The sequence below is a fragment of the Neltuma alba genome, unplaced genomic scaffold, assembly GCF_004799145.2.
Source record: "Neltuma alba isolate B1F8T4 unplaced genomic scaffold, ASM479914v2 tig00010189_pilon, whole genome shotgun sequence".
Classification (NCBI taxonomy): domain Eukaryota; kingdom Viridiplantae; phylum Streptophyta; class Magnoliopsida; order Fabales; family Fabaceae; genus Neltuma; species Neltuma alba.
The window spans coordinates 200,023-224,785 of NW_021635128.1; the positions used below are offsets into that span (position 1 = coordinate 200,023).

Below are 24,763 nucleotides of genomic sequence, written 5' to 3' on the forward strand. Positions count from 1 at the left end.
TGTATTTTTTTCCAAAATAGTCTTTCTAACAATAATAGTTATAACCAATAAATTTGATTAGCAAAGGAAAGATAACACCTATTTATTACAAATAACTAACTTAACTTCTTTCTTTAATCTTTTTAAATTAGTCAACTAGCTCTTATAATTAGGACCGGAAGTAGTATAAATGAAAGATCCATTTAGAATGAGAGGGCCTATTATATATCTAAGATGCAGTACTTGAAACCTTTGCTACTTACATACTACATATTCAAGTTTTAATACCAGAAGGAAATTATTTATACAATCAAAATGCTTAGGCCTTCATAAGCATTAACTTTTCAAAATTGCTTAGCCATATTCCTGGCCTCAGTTAAGGTGTTCACATAGCATACCTCTTGGGCCCGAATATTCGGCATTTTATCCACAATCTCCGTTTCCACATGGTACTCTTCCTTTATTTGACCAACCTCCTCATCGCTCATCAGAGTAGCAGCCACATTCTGCCAAATCAAGTTCGAAGCTTTCTTGAGCCAAAATTATAAATGAGATGCAGCCAAAAAATAGATGGAAATTATTTCTACTAGACATGTGCAAGATCTCAAAATATATATATATATATTTTGCATGATGCTATTGTGCTCTATCAACAATTAAGTTTTTGAATAGATTGTTAACCGAAAGATATTGCTCAATAACTTTACAACATGGATATCTCACAAAAATAACTTGATGAAGGTGTAGCAGAAAGATGGAAGACAGTGCGTGCATGCGTGCGTGTCATAGAATGTATTAATGAATTAACTCACCCAAAGGCTACCAAAACATGAATTGAAGACTGAACTAGAGGAGAGCTGTGTGCGTTTCTGTGTCCATGTTACATTATTAGAATGCATTAACTCACCCAAGGTCTACCAAAGCAAGAATTGAAGACTATGAACTTGAGGAGGCCTTCATCAGATCCGCATAGCTCTTGACCGGAAGTAGCAGAAACAAAATGTTTTTGAGAAGCCAGCTTAAAACACGAACCATAGTTTTTCACAGTAATTCTCTTGTGAGTGTTCAAAATTCGTCCAAGACGATCAGTAGCAGTATTGGGAGTATTGCCACTGATCCCGGCCAGCTTTAGTAACCAGTCATTGCTTTTAGAGAGTTTTTCATGTAGTCTCAACAAGGTTGCTGCCATATTACCATAAGTCCAGCAACAACACGGAGATGACCCGTCATCTATATCCAGACATGAAAAGGGAGAAACAATAATCAAATCCCATGTATAGAATAAGGGATGTCACGTCTCAAGTGGAAACATGATCACCATTTATTCTAACCACACCAAGCGGTGAACAAATAGGAGACCCCTACATGTCAACAAAATTCAAGAGCAGCGCAAGCATGAGAAATTAAATGCCATAAATTCATCAGAGAATGAACAGAATATCTAAGGAACAAATGAAAATTTCATCATGCCAAGCACCAATGCCTAAAGAACAATAGATGACATGAAAATGTAACAAGTCAAACCACATTCAAGGCAGAAGTGCTTCTTGGGCATTCAAAATACAGTTGTTAGTCATGCCTGAACCTAAATGTTAAATCCAAATAACTTACCCAACACAAAACCAGCAAGTGGAATGTCCAAAAGAGATGCTAAAGCATTGCTTTTTGCTTGTAAATCACATACAGTGGCATTCCTCTCTAGAACCAAAACAAAGACTGCGACAACCTGTTCGCAACAAATAGCAATAAATCTAACCCCTCTAAAAGTAACAGAATTAATATATAAATTTAGAACTTACTCTGCAACGAAGCCAAATTTTCTTGTGACTCAAGCGTTGGTTCAATTCAGAAATCAAACCAGAAAATAAAGGGGCTACAGATGCATCACAGGTATATGAAGTAGATCTAAAATTGCAGGGCCCATCACTGTTTGATTGATCGTGTAATATTACAGAGTTTATAGCAATAAATGATACTGGCAGCAACAGGAATTCATTGTGACCCCTGCGAATTAATAATAAAAGTTGTTAAAATGATGATGACGATATCATTAATCAAAAACTTCCCAAGACGTCTCCTCCCTTCATTAAGGGCATTTAGTTTACACCATCAAACATTCCTGGGAAAATAAAATTCTCATATTTGGTTCGTCACATGTATTCATGGTATGCAGTCCATGAGAGAGTCATGCCAACATACTTGCTAGCCAAAGCAAACACTAATCAGATTATAATTATTTTTAAAAAAAAAAGGAAAAAAAAACGTAGGATAGAAGATAGGCGTTCACAAATACTAATCAGAGATTAAAAAAAAAAAAAAGTACTTGGGACTCTTTTTTTTTTTTTGGCCAGGGAATACTTGGGATAGATGACATAAGTTCGCAAATACTTTCCATTTCACATGGTTACTGAATAACAACAAATAGCAGCTAGCACTAACACAATAAGATTGCATTCAAGACTAATCAAACAATTACACAAACATCTTATCATAGATACATACCTCAAATCAAGAATTCGATGAAATGTTGCACATACACCAGGACCAAAACCAGGAGGAAAAGCACGTTTTCCTATCAAACCAATTATCTTCGCCTAATAATAAAATAAAATGTAACAGATAAGTTGTCAAAACAAACATATAAGAGAAATATATAAACCAGTTGAGTTCGCATTTACAATGTGTCCATCTACTGAGACATGAATGCATATACTGCTTCTAGCTCCAACAGAGCCTTTCAACTGAAGAGCACTTATGCCTGTACAAGTCAAACATGAATTTCTAATACTAGAACCAACGTCATGACTGTCAATGATATAACCCTGGAGATTAATCAAATTCCCCTCAGGAAACAAGCAGCTTGAAACAAGACACTCAGAGGACTGAGAAAGGCTAGCAGTTGCAGCTTCAGTTGTTGGAGAACGGATAAGACTTGCATCTGATATTGTAGATGTCTGGCCTTGACCTTCTGAGCCCATAAAATTGTACCGCAGGAGATCTTTTAGATTTGCAGGGATGCAAAGACAAACATCTGAAGTGATACCTGATGCATTGCCATCTTTGAGAAAAGCCCTGTTATTGCTAGGATCCTCCTCAGAAAGAAATGAAATGCTCCATATATATCTTAAAGAATCGAGAACTTTAACACTGTTACAACTTTGAGCATCTTTTAAACTGCAGAAACAACCTTTATGATGTTTTATGGCGTAAAAATGACCAATCTGCAACTGATGCAAAGGTTGAAGTGATTCAATGCTCAAGCCCACGTAGCAAACGACAAAATAAAAAACTAGATAATATCTACTGCACTAAGTAAATGCATAATGGAAAATGCACGACACACCTGATAGTTCAAAAAATTCTCAGATGAGATTTCCAAAAAAATGATTCTTCCAGTTTGATGAGAATCAACGTCTTTATCTACAGTAGAAAAGTTAGATTGCAAGATAGCTGAATTATTTATATTCTTATGAGGAATGTTTCTAAATGTAGCCTGACAAGGTATCTGGTGAGAACTCAAATTGATAGGGTTCTGTTCTCCTGAGCTACTGAAAGAATTAGAACAAGCACAGAGAGAATAGCCAATTTCATCTTTCAGCAATGGGTCTCTTGATGCCTCCACAAGTTTTTGCCTCTTAATGGGTACCTGCTTGTTACCAGTAGCATTACCCCAGAAATTACTTTCTTTATGTTCCTTTACCAGACACCTTGAACACAAATTACCATCTTGCCCAGTAAGTAATAAATCCAAGGCAAAAGCATGGCTTCAAAAAAAGAACTTGGTTTGCTTGACATCTGCAAGAATATATAGATGATTTGAATATTGAATGAATTGATGCAAAAATGCTGACATACATGTAAAGGAAAAAATTTGGAAAAAAGATAACATGCAGCGAAAGAATCTTTCAGAATAATGACTAAACCGTAAGTAAATAGCATTAAAGGAGTTTGGCTATAGGAGTAACTAATCCATTTAGATAAAAACTCATTCTGGTCCTAAACTAGAAAGGACAGCCTTTTGATTTACTGGAAGCATTAAAAACATTCATAGTAGAAATCATTTCATTAAGAGGAATACAAAAGACCCAATGATTGTCCTTTTAAGAATTCTAATTGTTTTTACAACTTTCAACAGATTTGATAACAGTTCAGGACTTCAAAAACATCATAACCAAGGCTATTTTATTAACCAAATAGAAAGAACCAAAAATAGGAAATAACTTTTGTACCGCCATAAAGAATTCTTGAACTATCAGCACTACGCAAACTAATAATCCTCAGGAAAAATCTATAAAGCAGTTGAACTTGCCCGTGATGACAAGAACCTTATGATTTTTAATGGAAACCATTTAAAATGACCACCGGCTTAAACATGGGCATAAACTTTACCAATCCTAGAAACTGATCACAAAACATTTTCATCCCTAGCTTCTCTATTATCATGTTTGATCATCAAACTTGTTCGATAAAAATCATCAGCAGCACGAATGTAATTACACTTTACTGTTGAAATATACCTTCTGTAGCTGAGGAAATTTGTGGGATACCCTAAGCAGATGGTAGTTTCCAGGTTCAAGTATCTTAGATTCATTCTTCATGCTTGGATAGAAATGAAGTGGGAAATTCCTGCATTGTACGTTCTTCCAGAGAAAGTGAACATGGATTAATAAGTTTAAGTCTTTTGTTGGCTGTGTGAACTTGCATTTAAAGATGGCTCCACATGATAATGACTCAGCGTCATACAATTCCAAGTGATCCACAAGTTCAGGTATGCCGTCCACTATAATGTTAAAGTCCATCACCTATATGTCCAAAACAATAATGTCAGACAGGGACTTGAAAAGGGTGAGAATGCAGAATGTCAAATCAATGATACAAGTTCAAGAGGATAATACTGAAGGAAAGAATTTGCAACAAAAAGATCATGGGGACCTCATATAATTCATCAGGATCCCATGTTAACGGAAGATCAGGTATTAGGACATCAATGCTGCCGGTAGCATCAACCAACTGCAGTCTTCCAGTTGATGGAGCAACCTGAACATTCAGAGCAAGATCATGTATCGCAACTTATGCTGATAGGAGAGATGCCAGCAAATCAAAGTTCCACAACACAAGAAGGTGCCACTTCAAATAATTAAGGACCCGAGGCAATTACATAGACAGCTTAGTAGCACATAGACAAACAATCAAATGATGATATATAACCTTTAGGTACCCGAGCAAAAGGCAGCCAACATCTTCACTGGAAATGATCCTTCTAACAGACTGACCACAAGATCTCACTTCACAAGATAAAAATCCCGAATGGTTGTCCACTGTCAGCGATTTACAGTCATTTCCTGTCTTCAGTATTCTCATTATGGTCGTTCTACAGTGACAGATAAAAATAGACATGGGTAATACCTGCAATAACATGGTTACAGTGATTTTACTTTTAATTGTCAATGACACATAATTTTGTCAACCAAAACAAACAAACATGTACAAACTTAATGAAGTACTAAAACCTAATCAAAGGTAACCACCAGTGAAATACCAGTTTCAGTGAACCACAATGCAGCTCTCTGCCACACCCAAATGAATCATGTCTACACAGCCCAAGGAAAGCACCAAACTACCAACAAAATTCAAATAACATAACCAACCAAATGAAAATGAAGCAAAATTTGTTTCATGAAAGAAAAAGTTTCAGTCAATTATTGATATACCTGTGTCTGAAATACAGGTGAAGGTAACTGTAATCGAGCAAACATCTGAGCCAGTCCCTCTTTCTGGTAATACATTGGAATGACCATTTTTCAGATTTGAAATAGAATGTAAAGCTTCAAGTACAATAGGAAACTACATACAACCAAAGGAAGTAAATTACATAATTTGATCCAAGAAGATCTGTGTCGGATAAGATCCCACCAAACTTTTTACGTAGGCTTGAGACAAGAAATAATACCCTGCCAGCCAGCAGAACAAAATACTAAACAAAGAATTAAAATTTTGAATTCCTACAGTTATTATCATGCCATTATTACCATAGTCTTTCAGCAAATGGTAGTGACTCGATGAATTTTCCCAGCATACTTGACGATTGTGGAATCATATGACACCTGCAAGGCTTAATTGAATTGTCATCACTTATGTAAAACACGAAGGAATAAAAAGGAAAAGACGCAAAATGCACAAAGCTCAACATCAAAAGCATTTAGACGCAAATGCATCTAGGGCAACAAAACCCAAAGTTAACTAGGATGCTATAGTATGAGTCCAATTACCCTAGGCACAAATGTTTTTTCAAATCTCTAACCAAGTCCTAGTTACCCCAATTACAAACCATAATTGCCAAACAATAATTATCATAAAATAAATAATGATTAACTAAATCTGCATAGGATATGTTTGGAGACAACTAGGAATACCAAATAAAACAGAAGAATTCAAGGAACAATCAGCATAAAAAACAAAAAAGATGCAAAACATCCTTATAATGCCTATAAAAAAAAGAAGGCGTGCACATTGAAAGTGAAACAATGCCTCAAATGGAAATAGGGAAAATGTTATGTGTACGAAACAATAGTAAATACACAAGACAGATGAGACCATCATATTACAAGAATTCATGTGACCGGAATCTGAATGGAAATAAGAATAATTGTAGTAGTACATACTCAGTTTCAAAAGGGGAGAAGGATTCCACCACAATGCTACTCTTGAAGCAAGCGCCAAGTATAAGAATTTTTGTCCATGCAAACTTGGGATCCACGAAATGGACATTTCTGACAGATATCTACATGATAAAGCATAGTTTTATACAGAAAGTCATCCTTTCACTATAAATGTCAGTTCAAAAGAATATGAATTTTACTTTACTTACAATGGCACCGACTCTAACACTATGTGGCAGAGTAAGTTTTTGGTCTGTTAAAAGAAGCCAAACATCATGGTCCACCTCAACAACCATCCCTTGCATGTAAATGCCTCTAACTATGCCAGTATATGTACCGAATTTTCTCTTTCCCTTTGTATTTATCTTCGAACATGGCTGCCACTGCTTGGAAAACGGAGCAACATGTAGAACAGACTCATTGGTAGTCACATACATTATATGTGACTCCTCCTTTCCCGTGAAAACCAATTTTCTCTTCAATCCCGAAACTATAATGCGGTCACCAATAAGCTTAATGATTACAGAATGCCAAGATGATGCATTGTCAATAAAATATACAAACACTGATTTGGTAAAAGAATGACTATTTCCATCTGCCATTAAACAACTCAAATCAGTTGACAACTTTTTAGAACTACATAATCTACAGTCGCAACATATTACTTCTGCCAAAAACCCCAGCAAGTTTCGTGATGAAGACGAATTCCAAGCCTCGGCGCTTTTGGAACCACCTGCAAGCATCGTACAAGGGACCTCAGTTAAAGGGCGAACAGAATCAAGCACCCCATAGACGCGATGCCCAGATGAAAAACAAACACTTTGAGCGCTAGAACAACTAGGCACCAAGGGATATGAATCCAAATCGTTTTCCCTCTCCAGCTGCCTTTTCCTCAAGACGTTACTGGAATCCGAAAACTCCCATTTGATAATCTCCAAGAAACCCTTGCCACGTTTACGAGGAATGAAATTCCAAGCATACACACGAATTTCTTTGCCGATAGCATATGCGTTGAATCCGAGAACGTCGCAACAAACAGTACATTTGGCATCGGAAAACTGCAAGCAAGAGCAGCCAGAAGATAAGCCATAATTGTTGCTTGGAATGGTTAGGGTTCCAACGACAACGGTGGGATGTTTCAGAGCAGTGAGAACTCGAGGCACAGTGTTGGGGCTTGAAATGGAAGAAGAACAGGTACTGTGAGCGAACGAACGGCTGGACGACCGTACGTTCAGAGACGCCGTGGAAGTGAGAGGTCGTGCACCTTGTACGAGCTCTGATATCTTAACAATCTTCACATGATCTTTCATTGCTTCGTCCATTTGCGAGGCAAACCGCATCAGCAGATTTTGAAAACTAGTTGGGAGGCAAGTGAAGGACCCTTGCACTTATTTTACAAATCACGGCGGGAAGCCGGGAACCCAACCAGTGAGAGAATGTGAACCGTTAGATTAGTCTGGTGTTTCTCAGAGCTACACGTCTGTAAAAGTTAAAACGCAGCATTTGTACTGTTTGGAATGGCTAGTGTATGAATAGTTTTTTAATTATAATTTATAAAATATAAAATAAATATATAAGAAAATTTTTTTCCCATACATAAAAGTACTTATTAATTAGGAATGCAACAGAACTTGGATTTCAAGCCCACATCACTTCTAAACACTTTTTTTCCCTTTTCCTTTTAACATTTTTTCTGTTTTCTAAATTTTTGTAAAGTACTGTTTGTGAGATATATGAATATCATTCATGTTCATAGGGAAGCAATATGCTGTGAGGACTACATGGCAATGATGGCCCAAGAAGCAAGCAGCACTTTGACAGTGTTACAGGATCCTCTTTAGTTTTGCATAAATCAAATGATCGTTGATATAACTAGATGTTCTTGAAGTTTAGGCTAGCATTGCTTCTTTCTGCTTTTTGTTAGCTAATCTGTCTTGCTTTTCAAGAGTTCGCTCTTGTCTTCCAATTCCAAAATAATAATAATAATAGTAATAGTAATAAACCACGGCATGAATGGGATACCTTTTTTGGAAAAAAATTAATTTTTATTAATTTTATTTTTTCACTTGAGTTCAGTTGTATTTGACACTCCAAATTATTTTTACTAACACTTAATATAAAAAATTAATAAATTTTTAGTGTATCGAGTTCTTTTTAATTAGTACCTCCTCAATAACATATAAGGATATTCAAAGTGTCCTATTTTGATCTCGACTATTTTGAGATGGGACATTCCTGTTCCAAAAACTTTTAGGACAGGACAAAAATTGTTCGGGGACGGGACATAGGATGGGGGCTCCCTTCCCGGTATTTTTTTTAAAGAAATATAAGTTTATTTTATTTTTAAACACTCATAATATTTTACTCCAAAACTCTTGTTTCTTAATTTATTTGTTTTAATTTTTTAATTTAATTTCTCGGATGTTGTATATGGAATGGACTTGGCAACACTCATGCGTATTGTTTTTTAGGCTTGCATTTGCATGCGTCTTATTCTAATGATAATTTGGGATACCATATTTTTTATTTCGTTTAATCACTTTTATTTTATCTGAACATTTAAGTGCTTAATCAGCTAATTATATTCATATAATAGAAAATGGTTTCCTTATATTTGTGTCCTAAACATTTCAACGTGTGTATCACTATATTGTTGTGTTTTTGTTTCAATTTCTATTCAAATACATGAAGTGTTGCTTATAACTTCAAAAATCCATATTTGAAGAATATGTCCCTCCCTCCTTAAGTTTCACACATCTATTATTATTTCTTAATAATTTCATCCTGAGCAAAAATTTTATGCTATGGCTTTCTTTCTTTCTATTGGTGACAATGCAAAATCTTTTTTATTTGGGAAAATTACACATAGATCCTGCAGAAGACAATTTATTCAGAAAAAATTCTTTGAAATCCTGAAATGCTTTCTAAATTCTCAGGGACCTGTGGATAAAAAAATTTTAATTGTGATATTACCTACTTACCCTATTAATTTGAGTCTAAATATCTTCCCCACCTCAAACCCTTGGTCGCTCTGTTTGCCTATCAAGACCATCTTCATCTTCGTGCTGTGTTTCCATTATCTCCCTTTAACTGCCATTTGTTGAAAAACTGCTTCCCTTTAACTATCACTTGCCTATCGGGACCATTTTCATCTTCGCAACTGCCCCAAATCACTCTCAATGTCAAATCTCAACCCAATTCTCATGGCCTTTATCTTATGCGTGGATATGGTCTCTTGGGTGAAGCAAGAAAGAACAATAGCATAAAAGAATAGTAGCGTTTCAAGAAAGACATTATCTTTTGCTTCCTTCAAAATCTCTCAAACTACGCCTTTTCGGTGATTGATGCTCTGTTTTTCATGATTGATACTATGTTCTGATGAAAATGACAGGTTTTTATTGTTATAACTCCTGTAATGTGATGATTAAATGTCTTCTTAATGGATACATTGAAAGTTGTTAATGTAACTATATGACCTATTATTAACAAGTGATTGTGAGGGGTTGATATGAAGGATGACAACTTCAAGTGGGAAGCATTTGTTCTGTTACCTCCATATAGGGTGACAATTTATTAATAGTGCAAAAAGTAAAATACAATATGTTAAAAGTGGTGTGAAAACAAAAATAATAAAAGAAGGCACATCATATGAAGAATTTAGAACAATGGTAGCATCAATTGTGAGAAAAAAAAATAATGAAATGGTTATGAAATTCACAGTAACCTTTGATGAGTATACATTTGGGGACCTTGTAGATAAAATGTAAATTTGGTGTAGTTACGTTGTACATATATATATATATAAAGTGGTAAATGACATTTGGTTGTAATCTGATATAATATCATATTTCTGTTTTGCCGTACTTGTTAATAGGTTGCTGTGGACTTGTTATCAGACGCCGTGAAAGTTGTCATTGGCAGTTTGAATGAAGTTACTGATATAAAGTGACAATGTCTCCTACTTGTAATGATCAATGATTTCTTAACACATCATTCCGTCCTTAATTTTATGAAGTAGGTAAGTGTTTGTTTTGTGAATGCCAATGCAAGTAAAATTTTTAGCTTAATTTGCCTTAATAGAACCCCCTTAATGCCAAAAAAGTTTGGGAGAATCACTAAAATCCCACAAAGGGGGTTAGATACACCAATAAGTCCCATGAAATGATATCTAATTAGAATGTGGACATAAGTTTGGGCATATAATTACCTAATTGCCTTGTTACATTTAGACGAAAAAGAGACGGAATGAGAGAGCATTTTGTGTGCGTCTTCATGTCACCATCTTTCCAGCTGAACTCTTCATCATTTTCGCAAGAATGAGCCGGGTAAAGTCGTTTTCTAATTAGAATGTGAAAATATTTGTACCTTTCTAGCTATGATTGCTGCATGCCCGGTCATCTATGTGAGTTCATCGTTTGTGTATGCGGTAATTCGTAGAAATAAAGATCAGAGCTTTGGCCTTCAGCTTATTCAAACACTTTCCATGGTGAATTCCACAATTTAAAACCTGCTGAGAGACACAATAAAATAAGCCTTCTTTCATCAAATACTCTTCCTGTCCTTAATATAAAATCTAATTAAAGAATTAATATTAATAATTATATGTAAAAACTATTTTATATGTTTATCATTTTTTTCTTTCAAATTAACCCTATTGATATTTTTTTCAATAATAATCGAGTAGGAGAATGAGAGAAGGAATTAAGAAAGATATTTGGAGTATTTGAAGGCAAAAAAAACATTATATTAACTAATTTAACTAATATCTTTAATCCACTCAGATTAGTTAATTAAGTCTTACCTTAAAGACAAGAGGAGCATATACCTTCTCCATTACCATTCCATACCAGATGCTGGAAGAAGGAAATAGGTGTGCTCAAGCCTCACAATGCAACAATTAATATCATATACAACGATAATTAACTTCTCATTCAGAAGATATGTCTAGCAGCAAGACAAATCCATCTGTGCGAGTTACAACACAACTTTTTAAGTTTAAAAACAGTTAGCTAGAATAAGGACACGTACACAAGGACTCGGGTAAGAAAATAAACTATCAATTCAATCAGGATATAAGAAATAGACTTGACGTGTTGGCTCACAAATGAGAGATCAGAAAATCTTAGTAAGATTTTCTGGGATCTTGCTTCTACAGATGCTTGGCCAATATAGATTCAACAACACCCTGAGCAATAGGATGATACAACTCACGAGCCTCTGAGAAGACTCGTTTGGCAAACACTCTATCTTCTTCCTTTCCACCGCCTTGCACAAGTGCAGTGTAAAGAGGACGCAGATAAAGTATCCTTCCAACTTCTTTTAAGGTCTTCTCCACTTTATTATAATAATCTCTGCACCCAGTTGAAAGAGCAAGTTGTAGAAATGCCACTTTCACCTCGTAATCCTTCGATTCTGATAGCCTGTAGCGTGAATCCAGGGCCGTAAGCTGCAAAACGTCAAGTTTTGCAACTGTTATAGTTTGACTTTGTCCCTTGTTTTTATCCACAAGATCATGTTCACTTTAGTTACATAACCTTGAAAGGCAAAGGTTTAGAAAAATATGAGTGCTGACAAGATGCTAACGTTATTGATGACTGGTATCAGTGCTGTATAAGCAAGAAGCTGAGGGTTCAACTCCCATGAAAATTTCCTCTCAATAAATAGGTCTGGTACATAGATACATGGATTCAACAAATCCACATACTACTTTCGATTCTTAACATGAAAACTAGTTGGGTGGATAGATTTGGTTTTAAATATAAGATATCAATCCACTTTAACTCTCATTTTCCCCCAAATATCTCTATTAATTGTAAGTTCTAACGGTTTTTACTAAGGGATAATTCAAATCACCTAAGGCACATGATTAAATAGGATAGTTTAGAAAAATCAACATATACTTACAGCAAATAATAAATTTAACTAATCTTCTTAATATCTCTAAATTAGTTATCTAGTTCTTGTATTAAAGATCAAAAGTAGTACATAATAAAATAGCTACACCATTCATAAGTCATCAACGTGGCTTATTCATTGCATTCTGTGCAAGACACGAAAAAGAAAAAAGTTCAGTTTAATGATCAAATCATCTCTCAAGAGAGCTTGATTTCAAAATTCAATTAATATCCCACCCTTTCTTGACTTATCACTCCCAGGTTCTAGAGCCCTTCTCTGTGCTTGAATTTTTCAGGGGCAAAAAGGACAGAGTAGAATAAGGAAAATTAAGGCCAACTCTTTTACTCCTATTTATAAAGTTCTTTCAACATATTTCACTGGAACTAAAAAATACCTTAAAGCTCATTGACTGTCTTAAAATTTAATAAATTTTTAACTTTACTCCTATATAATATATATACTTTCTAAGAAATCCACACAATAATAAATGAAGGTAAAAATGCACATGTATGTGGAAAACTTAATATGACTTAGAAATAGGACTAAAAAGAAAACACATGCTCTTTGCTTCATAAATAGAACCAGAGAAGTATCAATTTTCACTAAAAAAAGCCTATCTAGTTAATCCCTACTTAATAGTTCTCTCCCAACCGATCAATCACAAAGCACTAAGGTTGCGTTTGGTAGGAAGTACTGGAAATGAAGGATTGGGATTGAGATTACAATTGAAAAAATCTATTAGGAGAGTGTTTAGTATAAGAGATTGTTTGATATATGGGATTAATCAAAATCATATATGTGGGATTGGGGAATACCATGGGGGAAGTGGTATTCCCCAATCCCACCTTTATGGGTTTGCTTAATGCCATATAACAAACAATTACTCATACTAAGTACTATTTTAATGATTTTTTTCAGTTGCAATTACAATTTCAATCCCTCATTTTCAATGTTTCGTACCAAACGGGACCTAAAATCAACACTTGCGACTTAAGTACTAACAAGCCTCAAGCAGAATGAGCCCGCGACCAGGTTATGAAATCCTACAGGAATGTAGAGTCAAACAAAGAGAGATTCCGCATTCCATCAAGCAACGCCATCCCAGTTCTGCCCTTCACTCTGAACTAAAATTGTCAAAAAAACAAATTGTATTTAACTACCATAACAAACTTTGTCAATTGAAATAGCATTTTCTATGATATTCTACCAGAGACGACCATGAGGATACCACAAGCGACCAGTTCTTCTAGAAAAGATGGCCGTCATAGTAAACAGATTCCAATTAAGCTCTCAGGGAAAAAAATCTTTTTTTTTTTTTTTTTTTTGGGGTGTGCACAATTATAGAATAAGAAATGAGAAGAAACAAAACCTGAGGAGCTTCAATGGATTTTGGCAAATTTTTCAAGTATAGCTCCCATTCCTGACCCTGCCAATCAGCAACTTCATCCTCCCTTGGAATCCTCCCATCTACGAACTCACTTGCACGGGACACAATCCTATTATATACACGAGAATCAGGCTCGTAAGCATCTGGAGGAATACCTGTACCTTCAGTCCACAATTTTAGGTCAATCTGTTTCTCTATTTCAGGAATGTTAGCTTTGAGGAAGTCAATAAATGTTTTAGTATCAATTGATTTGAACTTGAACGTAGCAATATATTTCTTCAGAAACTCATCAAATGTAGGTCTCCCAACCTGTAGAGAAACAACTAATCACATCACAATGTAGAAAGACAATCTCACCGGCATTTCAGTTAGTTCTAGAGAGCCAAGCTTCTAAGAAGACCTAATGATAAAAACATGCATATATTCTTGAATTAAATCAAGGACAAAAGACATGCAGGCATAAAGAAAGTGCAGTGTAAAAATCAAGTTAAAAAAATATTAGCAGATGTAGAAAGATTCCAGAAACATAGAACTTCAGAGATATGATTCGATAGTAGGCATTAAAGATAAAACTAAGGGAGAGTACCTGGCGTTCAATGCGTAATAAGAACTGGAAACCCTTTTCATATGGAACCTGAGAATACACATCGTCTGGGTCGATTCCTTCCTGGTTATTTACAAGCTTAGTAAATTCCATATTATCTCTGAATCTCTCAGCAACTTCTTCATTTAAACCCCTCCAACCAATTCCGGTGTTCAGTGCAGCTCTTTCTTCCCCTTGCACAACCTCCACAATTCTCCTCTCCGCATACGTAGTGAAGCCCTAAAGTCAAATTAAAAATAATTTCATCATTAAAGATTTGTTTTTCCAAACCCAAAAAAAATCAATTCCGAAACAAAATCCTGATGCAATGCAAGACAAAATGACCTATTCACTTGCACAATAATAAAATCAAAACTAATACTTTGAAGCCATCTCCGGCTATGCTACAAACAGAATACAAGCTAAAGGAAGAATGCAAAATGGAAGGTATACATATTAATGAAAAAATTGCTTTCATTGTTTTTCCCTAATGCTGTCATGATTTTCAATTAATCATAGGAACCAAGCATTCCAACAAGAGATAAAAACTGCATAAAGACAAAACAAATTTGATTCATAAATAAGAAGAAAACGAAAATTATTTATATTAATATATTTGCTGGGGATTGTTAGTGCTTTAGTATGAACACACAAAAAAAAAAAAAAACTCAGGACAAAGCAAAGTTGGTCCCTTCCGCTGTTTGACATCAACACTCTCTGACATTTTGTGGAGTTCAAATTTGAAAATAGGAAACAGTATATAAAGAGAAATTGATTGACATACACGGCATATCAGTCCACTAGTTTATTAGAACATTTTGAGCTTAGTTGAACACATTAAGCTTGCTTAACTCCACGATGGCGACCGACAAGAGACCATATCATGTAATGTGCTCTAACTGGTACTAGATGCTAAAAAGAGTATAGTGATCAAACAGACGAAACTTCCATTACCTCATTCAACCAAAAATGTTCATTGGTCTTGTTAGTGATCAAATTCCCTGTCCAACTGTGAGCGAGCTCATGAGCCACCACCTGTGCTCCACTGGCATCCCCCTTAATGACAGTTGGTGTCAAGAACACCATCCTTGGATTCTCCATGCCCCCAACGGGAAAACTAGGCGGTAATACCAACAAATCAAATCTCTCCCACTCGTACTCTCCAAACAAACTCTCTCCTTGCCTTATCACAACTTCTGTCCCAGTAAACTCTATCGCCGCCGCGTCCAACAGTTCAGGTACCGCCTCGGCATATATTCTAGTCCTAGGGCCCACATCCCGGTTACCAATTTCCCCGACTGCAAATGCAAACAGGTATGGAGGCACTGGCTGCTCCATCACAAACTCCTCAACCACCCTCCCTTGTGCACACCACGATGAATTCCCACAACCCAGTTCTTCTGCTTCGTTGTTAACTGGACGACGTCGTTCCACGTGCCGTGCAGCCATCACTGCCGATAACTGATCCGGGATGTTCAGGCGCGCGGAGTAGCATATTCGCACCGCAGGAGTGTCCTGACATGGAAACACCGAACGTGCGTGAATGGCCTGGCATTGTGTATACACAAAAGGGTGGGCTTTGTTAAATGTTTGAAGGGGATTGAGCCATTGCAAGGCCGAAGAAGAAGGTGAGGTAGTGTATGTGACCAGAAATGAGGAATGGTTGGAAAGAGAAACGGATAGTTGACGACCCTTGATCGGGTCATTTTCAGAGAGTGAAAATGGAATTGGGGTTTTCGATTGCAGGTCGAGAATGGAGTTGATTGTGAGAGAACGAGTGTCGAGGAAGAAAGGGCCAGTGTGAGGGTTTGCGAGGGAAATCAGAGCAGAGGCATGGATTATGGAGGACGAAAAGTCGAAGTAGAGAGAAAGGGAAATGTGGGAAGTGGAGGGTTGAGTGGAGTCTGCGAAAGAGTGAGGGTCAACCGGTGCCATTGTTGAAAGAGTGATGGATTATACAAAAACTCCATTATTGACCAAGTTGAGTGTTTTATCATCGCACTTGGCAAGTTAAATTTCCCGTGGGGTCTTGTCTTGAGAGAGGCTAGGAATTTGTCTAAACCCTTATTCTAAATGATGATCAAAGTTCTTTTTTTTTTTTGGCCAATAAATGATGATCAAAGTTTGAACTTTGACCTTTGTTCTGATTCTACCAGGCTATCAGCAAACAGCATTAATCCTGGAGACCCTCTTTCATAAAGCTGAGTTTCATTGTTATTCCAATTAAAATCGGATAATTTTTATTTTATTTTTTTACAATTTATATTCATCTAATTTTAATATCATTAATGTAAACGACTTTTTTTAAAATTAAACTTAAACACATCAACATTCAATAATATTTTATCATTATTTAAAATTTTAATGTCAATTTTTTTGCAGGGTTAGATTAAGGACTAAATTTATAAAATTAAAGAATCAACACGATGTTAAAAAAACTAAATATATATTTTGGCTAATTTTATTATCCTAACATGTATAAGTTGCTTCTTATAGTGAATATTTTTGACCAAATGCAGAGTTACGCTGTGTAATTTGACTTTTTAATATCTTCTGCTTCTATTTTTTTTTTTTCCATAGAAGGCAAATCTTCAGTTTATGTTATGGGGAAAAAAAACGAAGAGATGCAGGTCAGTATAAAAATAAAAACAGAGAATTAAGATATATTAATCATGAATTTATAAGCTCAATGTACAATGGACGGGGGAGCCCACACCAAAGATGTTTGTATGTACATGTTCTATGTCCAATATGCTTAATTTGATTGAATGTGACATTTTTAACCTGCAGTCTCCATTCCAAAGGGTTGTGTTTCAAAATCATTTTTCAATTCCTTTGCTCGTGACTGTTTCTCGTAGCGTAGGAAGCGAGCTGGCTTTGCTGATTTCGCATAGGTAAGACTGTAAGAGTATAGAAAGAGGCAGGCGCCTTTGAAGCAAAGAAGACAATTCACAATTACTCGATCTTATCTTACACTGTGATAATCAAAGTCTACAACTTTACATCGCCAAAAAAAGAAAACAGTTAGTTCAACCACAAAACTAATGAATTGGCTAATAATCCGGTCTAATTTAAGAGGATGTTTGGCAAACTTGCCAAAATCACTTTTAAAACTCAAATCATGGTTTGATTTAAAAAGTTGCCAAACACTCCATATTTTTATAAAACTATGGTTTGGCTCCAAAACCATGATTTGACCCACCTAAATTATGGTTTCATAAAAAGGAAAAAAATGTTTCTTTTTGAAAATGTGGTCTTTTTTTTACATTGTAATACTACCTCTAGTTCTTAATATTAGAGCTAGTTAACTAATTTGAATAGATTAAAAAAATTAGTTAAGTTAGTTATTTGTAATAAATGGGTGTTATCTTTCCTAAAATACTCTTCTGGTCATGTGTATTATCTAAAATTACCATTTGATAAAATATTTAACATGTGCAATTACTAGAAAGACTACTTTAAAAAAATAAATAAATATAAGAAATGAAATAGATTGATGTTTTATATTTAGAACCAAATTGAATATCAAAATAGTTCTTATATTAAAGTTCAGAGGTAGTATGTTGTCAAAAAAATTAGTTGTGAAAAAATAGTGGGATTTCATATTTAAAATCTTTAAGGAAAAATAATATTTTTCTGTTAGGAAAAATAATATTTTCCTAAAAACATATTTGATCTTATATTTTATAAATACATATAGACATATGCATTAATTATTAATTTCATTTTCATAAATTTGGCAAGAAATATATTATTAACAAATTTATTACTTCAAATGAAAATACTACCTCCGGTCCTAATTATAAGAGCCAGTTGACTAATTTTAGGAGATTAAGGAAGTAAGTTAAGTTAGTTATTTGTCCTAAATAAGTGTTGTTTTTCCTGAAATATCCTTGCTAATCAAGTGTATTGATTAGAACTATTATTATTAGAAGGGCTATTTTGAAAAAAAAATGTATAAATATAAGAGACAAAGTGGATTGGAGTCATATATTTAGAACCAAAATAAGAGTCAAATGGGGTCTTATATTAAGGACCGGAAGTAGTATATTATAAAATTTATCCTTTTATGTAATTATCATATTAACTTATGTTCTTTTTAGTAATTTGTACATATAAAATGTACTTCTGATGACAACTATTCAAACACTCTTATTTTATCAAAATCACTTTTTTTACAAAATCTACTCTTCCAAAATTAATTATGAAAAATAACTTTTTTTCTAGAAACTATTTTCCAAACCATGACTTGATTTTATCTAAACACCCCGTAAGTGTTAAATCGATCGGAAATTGAATCGGTAAAAGTTAATGATAAATTGGTTTGATGATTACGTTGCTATTGATCCTATTTTTTCTAATTTAACTCTTAATATCTTGATTACTATAGGTTTCAATGAATTTTAATGATGATTTTGGTATCAATAATTATTAATTTTGGTTATTAAGGAATAATAAATATCAAAATATTGTTTATTAGTATTTTGTTATTTTCAATTATATTATATTATTTTAATATGACTGATTTGATTCTTGTCTGATTTATTGACCTTTAAATCACTATCTCAACTAATTTAGTGTCTGATCTAGGATTTTTTGTTCTTTAGTTACATAGAACCATCAAGAATGAGAAGCAAGAAAGTTTGATGACAGTTATACGTGATAACAACAGTGGGCCTTATAAGACAACAACTAACGTTTATAAGGAGATTTTTTAGAATCTAATTGCATCATGAGATTTAGATGGATCACATAGGGAAAAGCAAGCAAGCATACTCTATTGTGATACTGGGGTGATCTAATGAAATGTGTTATTTTGAAATATTTGTTTAGTATTCTGAAATATTTGTTTAGTGTGGAAAGTATGAATTCCTCTCTTGATCGGAATTGTAATGAAATGGCTCCAAATTTACAAGCTTTCCAGGCATCATAGGGAAGTAAATGCTGTGACTGCTAGTTTAACAGTTAACAATAATATACATTGCAGGTAACTTCACATTCAAAATGGCTAATCTGGCAATAGGAAAGCTTCCCAATAAGTGAGAGATTGTAGACTCGTAGTTTCAATCCTACTTCTAACCTCATCGTTAGCACCTACCTTTAATTCCGCCCCCCCGGGGGGGGGGGATGAAAGATGTTTCTGAAGCACTAAGACAATTTATTCCATGAAAGTAGAATCTTAGCACAAGTTGCAACAGGAAAAATTTAAGTGTCAAAACACTTACCTAGTAAGATAACACGGAACACATTACACATTCATCAGAACCTAGGTGAGAAACCATATCATTTCAACGACTAGATCAGAGATAGACTTCACGTATTGGCTCAGAGAACAGTTCTGAAAATCTGGGCAAGATTTTCTGGAACGTTGCTCCTACAGATGCTTGGCCAATATAGATTCAACCACACCCTGAGCAATGGGATGATACAACTCGCGAGCTTCTGAGAAGAGGCGTTTGGCAAAAACTTTATCTTCTTCCTTTCCACTGCCTTGCACCAGTGCAGTGTAAAGAGGACGCAGATACTTCATCCTTCCAATTGCTTTCAACGTTTTCTCCACTTCATTATAGTAATCTCTGCATCCAATTGCAATAGCACGTTGAAGAAATGCCACCTTCACCTCATAATCTTTCGATTCAGATAGCCTGTAGCGTGAATCCAGGGCTGCGAGCTGCAAAACATCAAGTTATACAATTGTTATTGTAGTGACATATGAAAGGAACAAGATATCTATACATATTGAGTAGAGGGATATATATATATATATATAAAATTATTAGCCTTTGCTTTAACGGCTCATAAATACAGAATATCCTAATCCTTACAATGGAGGGGTAATATCGACATAACGTGAGAGGGTTCTAACTCATTTAGAAAGATGAGCAAGTTCTGACAGGATATTCAACAAACGTACTTGATGACTGATATTAGTTCTGTACAATAAAGAAGATGAGGGTTCAATCTTAGTAAATAGGTTTGGTACATGAGATATATAAGGTTTAGTGTCAATGTATTAGCATATGCAATAAAATAGTCACACCATTGACAAGTCATGAACAACGCAACTTACCTATCAGACTGTGCACAATACACAAGAAAACATGTCCAGGTTAATGAAATAATCTCTTAAGAGAACTTGTTTTTGAAATTCAAAACATATCCTACCTTGACTTTTGACCTCCAATGTCTTGAGGCCTCATCCGTGATTTTAAGAAGGAGGGGGGGGGTTGTGAAAGGAAAACTAAAGCCTACCTATTTGATCGATGGCGCAATCATATTTTAATCCCCATCAATCAATCACAAAGCACTAAATTTGACACTCGTGGCGGATGTACCTCTGAGCCTCTAGCAGAATGAACCTATGACCTACCTATAAAATCCTATAGGAATGCAGTGTTAAACTAGCAGCAGCTTCACATTCAATAAAGCAACCCCCTCTCTGTTCTGTCCTTCACTTTAAATTTTCAAGAGCAAATTGTTTCCATTACCATATCCAACTTTGTCAACTAACATGCATGGCGGCTCAACATTGTATTAAAATACTAAAACTGATGGTGTTCCAAACCAAAGCTGCCTAACCACATCAAACCAAACCAAGCTAAGCTAAGGGAGGGATAGAGAGGTAGAAAGAAACAGATAAGTACTCTTGACCTGAAATAATTAGACTGACAATCAGCTCGTTAATCGCAGCGAGCAGATCATCCATATAAGCAGTAATTGTAAATAAAACACCATATTTTATGTAAGAATGGCCATTCATGGTCAAAAAAGAAATATAACCTGAGAAGCATCAATGGATTTTGGCAAATTTTCCAAGTATAGCTCCCATTCCTGACCTTGCCACTCAGCAACTTCATCCTCCTTCGGAATCCTTCCATTTACGAACTCATTTGCCAGGGTTACAATCATTTTATAGACACTGGAATCAGGTTCATGAGCATCTGGAGGGATGCCTGTACCTTCAGTCCACAACTTTAGGTCAATCTGTTTCTCTATTCCAGGGATGTTAGCTTTCAGGAATTCAATAAATGTTTCAGTATCGATTGATTTGAACTTAAATGTAGCAATATATTTCTTCAGGAACTCATCAAAGGCAGGCCTCCCAACCTGTACATTACATGAGGAAAACAACTGATCAGATAACAATGTAGAAAGACAACCTCACAGCCATTTAAATTAGTCCTAGCGAGCCAAGCTTCTTCTAAGGAGAATTTAGTAAATGATAACAACAAGCATATGGTCTTCAAATTTAAATCAAGAACATAAGACATGTAGGTATAATAGTAAGAACTATGTTTCAGAAAATATACATAAATTAGTAGATGTATAAATAGAATGGAAACATAAATTTCAGGAATACAATTCGAAGAGTAACATTAAAGATAAAATTAAAGAAAAATACCTGGCGTTCAATGCGCAATAAGAACTGGAAACCCTTTTCATATGGAACCTGAGAATACACATCGTCTGGGTCGATTCCTTCCTGGTTAGTTATAAGCTTAGTAAATTCCATATTATCTTTGAACCTCTCAACCTCATCATTTAAACCCCTCCAACCAATTCCAATGTTCAATGCAGCCCTTTTCTCCCCTTGCACAACCTCCACAATTCTCCTCTCTGCATAAGTAGTGAATCCCTAAAGCCAAATTAAAAATAATTCATCATTACAGATTTATTTTCGCAAACCAACAAAAATTGTAATTCCGAAACAAAACTATCTATGATGATCTGCAAGAGGAAATGACTTTTTATTAATTTGAACAATAATGAAATCAAAGACAAAGACCTAGAAGCTTGCTCTGGCCATACTACAAACAGAATACAAGCTAAAAGAATGCAAAATAAAAGAATATATGGTAAAGGAAAAATTGTTCTTATTGTGTTATCTCATGCTTATATGATTTTCAATTAATCATAGGAACCAAGAATTCCAACGTGTAATTAAAGCTGCAGATAAACATAAGAAATTTAATTTATAAAAAAAGGAAAAATCTACCTATATTAATATTTGCAGGGGACTATTTGGTGTTTTGGTATGATTTAAAATTAAAAAAAAAAAAAAAAGAATCTCAATATAAAAAGCATAGCAAGTCCGTAAAAATCCTTTTCCTCCGTTTAACACATCCACTCTCTCAGTTCCAGGTGATATTCTGAATGAAAAAACAGAGCACACCAGGCCACTTAATTGAGGTTAGGTTAAAAAATTAAGGTACCATAATAGGCATAACTAGTAAAGAAGGGAATCATTTCGTTTTCCACTAAGGCAGAATCTCATTAAATTGCAAGGAAAAAAAAAAAACAAGATGATAGGCATAACTTCAATAAATGAAGGGAATCTACAAAAGACCATATCAAGTAAAGCATTTTAACTAGTATTAGATGCTAATAGAAGTAAACAAGAAGATGAATGTGTCTATACCTCATTCAACCAAAAATGTTCATTGGTCTTGTTAGTGATCAAATTCCCTGTCCAACTGTGAGCAAGCTCATGAGCCACCACCTGTGCTCCACTAGCATCCCCCTTGATCACTGTTGGCGTCAAGAACACCATCCTTGGATTCTCCATACCTCCATATGGAAAACTAGGCGGTAATACCAACAAATCAAAACTCTCCCATTCATAATCCCCAAACAGCTTCTCCCCTTGCCTTATCATATCCTCAGTACCTGCAAACTCTCTAGCAGCACCATCCAACAGTTCCGGCACTGCCTCGGCATAAACCCTAGTCCTTGGTCCCACCTCCCGGTTCCCAATTTCCCCAACTGCAAATGCAAATAGGTATGGAGGCACTGGCTGCTCCATCACAAACTCCTCAACCACCCTCCCTTGTGCACACCACGATGAATTCCCGCAACTCAGTTCTTCTGCTTCGTTGTTAACTGGACGACGTCGTTCCACGTGCCGAGCAGCCATCACTGCCGATAACTGATCCGGGATGTTCAGGCGCGCGGAGTAGCATATTCGCACAGCAGGAGTGTCCTGACATGGAAACACCGAACGTGCGTGAATGGCCTGGCATTGTGTATACACAAAAGGGTGGGCTTTGTTAAATGTTTGAAGAGGGTTGAGCCATTGCAAGGCTGAAGAAGAAGGTGAGGTAGTGTATGTGACCAGAAATGAGGAATGGTTGGAAAGAGAAACGGATAGTTGACGACCCTTGATCGGGTCATTTTCAGAGAGTGAAAATGGAATTGGGGTTTTAGATTGCGGGTCGATGATGGAGTCGATTGAGAGAGAACGAGTGTCGAGGAAGAAAGGACCAGAGTAAGGGTTTGTGAGGGAAATCAAAGCAGAGGCATGGATTATGGAGGACGAAAAGTCGAAGTAGAAAGAAAGTGAAATGTGGGAAGTGAAGGGTTGAGTCGAGTCAGTGAAGGAGTGAGGATCAACTGGCGCCATTGTTGATGATTTGCTCAATTGCTGCCACCTGAAACCTCCGAAGTCGCATTATATAAAGCGAATGGTACGAGGAAAGTCCGAATACAGAATCGAATTTGATGCTTAAGGAGATTTTTTTTTTTATTACTTTATCTTGATTTGTTTTTACAACTTTAGTTACATTTGCTTAATTGCTTAATGGGGGCAAGATGCTTTTCTTTCTTTCCTTTTTTTTTTTTTTGTTTGGCCTGAGCTTTTCTTTCCTTCATGCATATAATAACAAAAGCAGCTTCCCCCTGGCCTTTGTTATGAATAATGGAAAGGAAGTTGGCCCCCCCCCCCCCAAAAAAAAAAAAGGGAATAATGCCATGGAAACTAGAAGGAAAGAATAGAATTCGGTGTTCCTAGAAATTTTTTTTTGGCCAATTTGTTTGTCGTTAATTAAAGATATCGAAATCGCACAATTACTGATAAAGCCCAAAGTGTTTGCTCCTACCATCCAGTTCAAATGGTAAAATGACAAGGTAAAAAAGAAAAAAAAAAGTAAAATGACAAAAATAAATTGGTCTTGCTTAGACTTGTTAATAAAGGCCATTGTGTCGGGGAAAAAAAGCCAGCGGGACTAAGGGTTTGTTTGGTTTGAAGGAAGGGAGGAGAGGATTGAGAAGGTTTTAATACAACTTTGTTTAGTTTGATTAAAAGAGAGGAAAAGGGAGAAATATTTAATGATCTTTTGTTTAGTTAAAAGAAAAAAAGAAAAAATAGTAATAATCAATTTAACATTTTAGTATTTTATCCTACATGTTAATTTATATTTTTACTTATATATTATATAAATTAATCTACATCTTAATTAAAATAATATAGTTTAATAAAAATTC

At 35.3% G+C, this 24,763-nt stretch overlaps 3 protein-coding genes across 10 annotated transcripts; all 3 read right to left on the bottom strand.

Annotated features, from left to right (window-relative positions):
• Nucleotides 1–164: 164 nt before the first annotated feature.
• LOC114754778 (CST complex subunit CTC1) lies at nucleotides 165–7,960 on the bottom strand. Its single transcript, XM_028943605.1, has 17 exons — nucleotides 6,848–7,960; nucleotides 6,642–6,760; nucleotides 6,009–6,083; nucleotides 5,852–5,930; nucleotides 5,691–5,753; nucleotides 5,519–5,596; nucleotides 5,188–5,385; nucleotides 4,912–5,016; nucleotides 4,497–4,781; nucleotides 3,323–3,673; nucleotides 2,658–3,206; nucleotides 2,482–2,573; nucleotides 1,779–1,983; nucleotides 1,591–1,705; nucleotides 887–1,209; nucleotides 250–485; nucleotides 165–197 (listed from the first exon to the last, which is right to left on the bottom strand). Exons 1-16 carry the CDS (start codon nucleotides 7,958–7,960, stop codon nucleotides 324–326), a joined length of 3,912 nt encoding a protein of 1,303 aa, XP_028799438.1. The 3' UTR covers nucleotides 165–197; nucleotides 250–323.
• Nucleotides 7,961–11,539: 3,579 nt separating this feature from the next.
• On the bottom strand, nucleotides 11,540–23,953 carry LOC114754799 (leucine aminopeptidase). Of its 2 annotated transcripts, XM_028943632.1 has the most exons (5): nucleotides 22,923–23,953; nucleotides 21,906–22,139; nucleotides 21,284–21,610; nucleotides 19,871–20,174; nucleotides 11,540–11,780 (listed from the first exon to the last, which is right to left on the bottom strand). In XM_028943632.1, exons 1-4 carry the CDS (start codon nucleotides 23,901–23,903, stop codon nucleotides 19,878–19,880), a joined length of 1,839 nt encoding a protein of 612 aa, XP_028799465.1. In that variant the 5' UTR covers nucleotides 23,904–23,953; the 3' UTR covers nucleotides 11,540–11,780; nucleotides 19,871–19,877. The 2 variants fall into 2 exon arrangements, with proteins under 2 accessions (XP_028799465.1, XP_028799464.1); XM_028943631.1 differs by lacking the exon at nucleotides 11,540–11,780 and having other exon boundaries at nucleotides 19,434–20,174.
• Nucleotides 11,544–16,507, bottom strand: LOC114754798 (leucine aminopeptidase). Of its 7 annotated transcripts, none has more exons than XM_028943630.1 (5): nucleotides 15,458–16,507; nucleotides 14,507–14,743; nucleotides 13,903–14,229; nucleotides 12,222–12,304; nucleotides 12,024–12,084 (listed from the first exon to the last, which is right to left on the bottom strand). In XM_028943630.1, the coding sequence occupies exons 1-4, from the start codon at nucleotides 16,436–16,438 to the stop codon at nucleotides 12,269–12,271; spliced, it is 1,581 nt and encodes a 526-aa protein (XP_028799463.1). In that variant the 5' UTR covers nucleotides 16,439–16,507; the 3' UTR covers nucleotides 12,024–12,084; nucleotides 12,222–12,268. The 7 variants fall into 7 exon arrangements, 5 of the variants coding, with proteins under 5 accessions (XP_028799459.1, XP_028799462.1, XP_028799463.1 ...); XM_028943628.1 differs by lacking the exon at nucleotides 12,222–12,304 and adding an exon at nucleotides 13,536–13,657 and having other exon boundaries at nucleotides 12,035–12,084; XM_028943627.1 differs by lacking the exon at nucleotides 12,024–12,084 and adding an exon at nucleotides 13,536–13,657 and having other exon boundaries at nucleotides 12,288–12,304.
• Nucleotides 23,954–24,763: the final 810 nt, after the last annotated feature.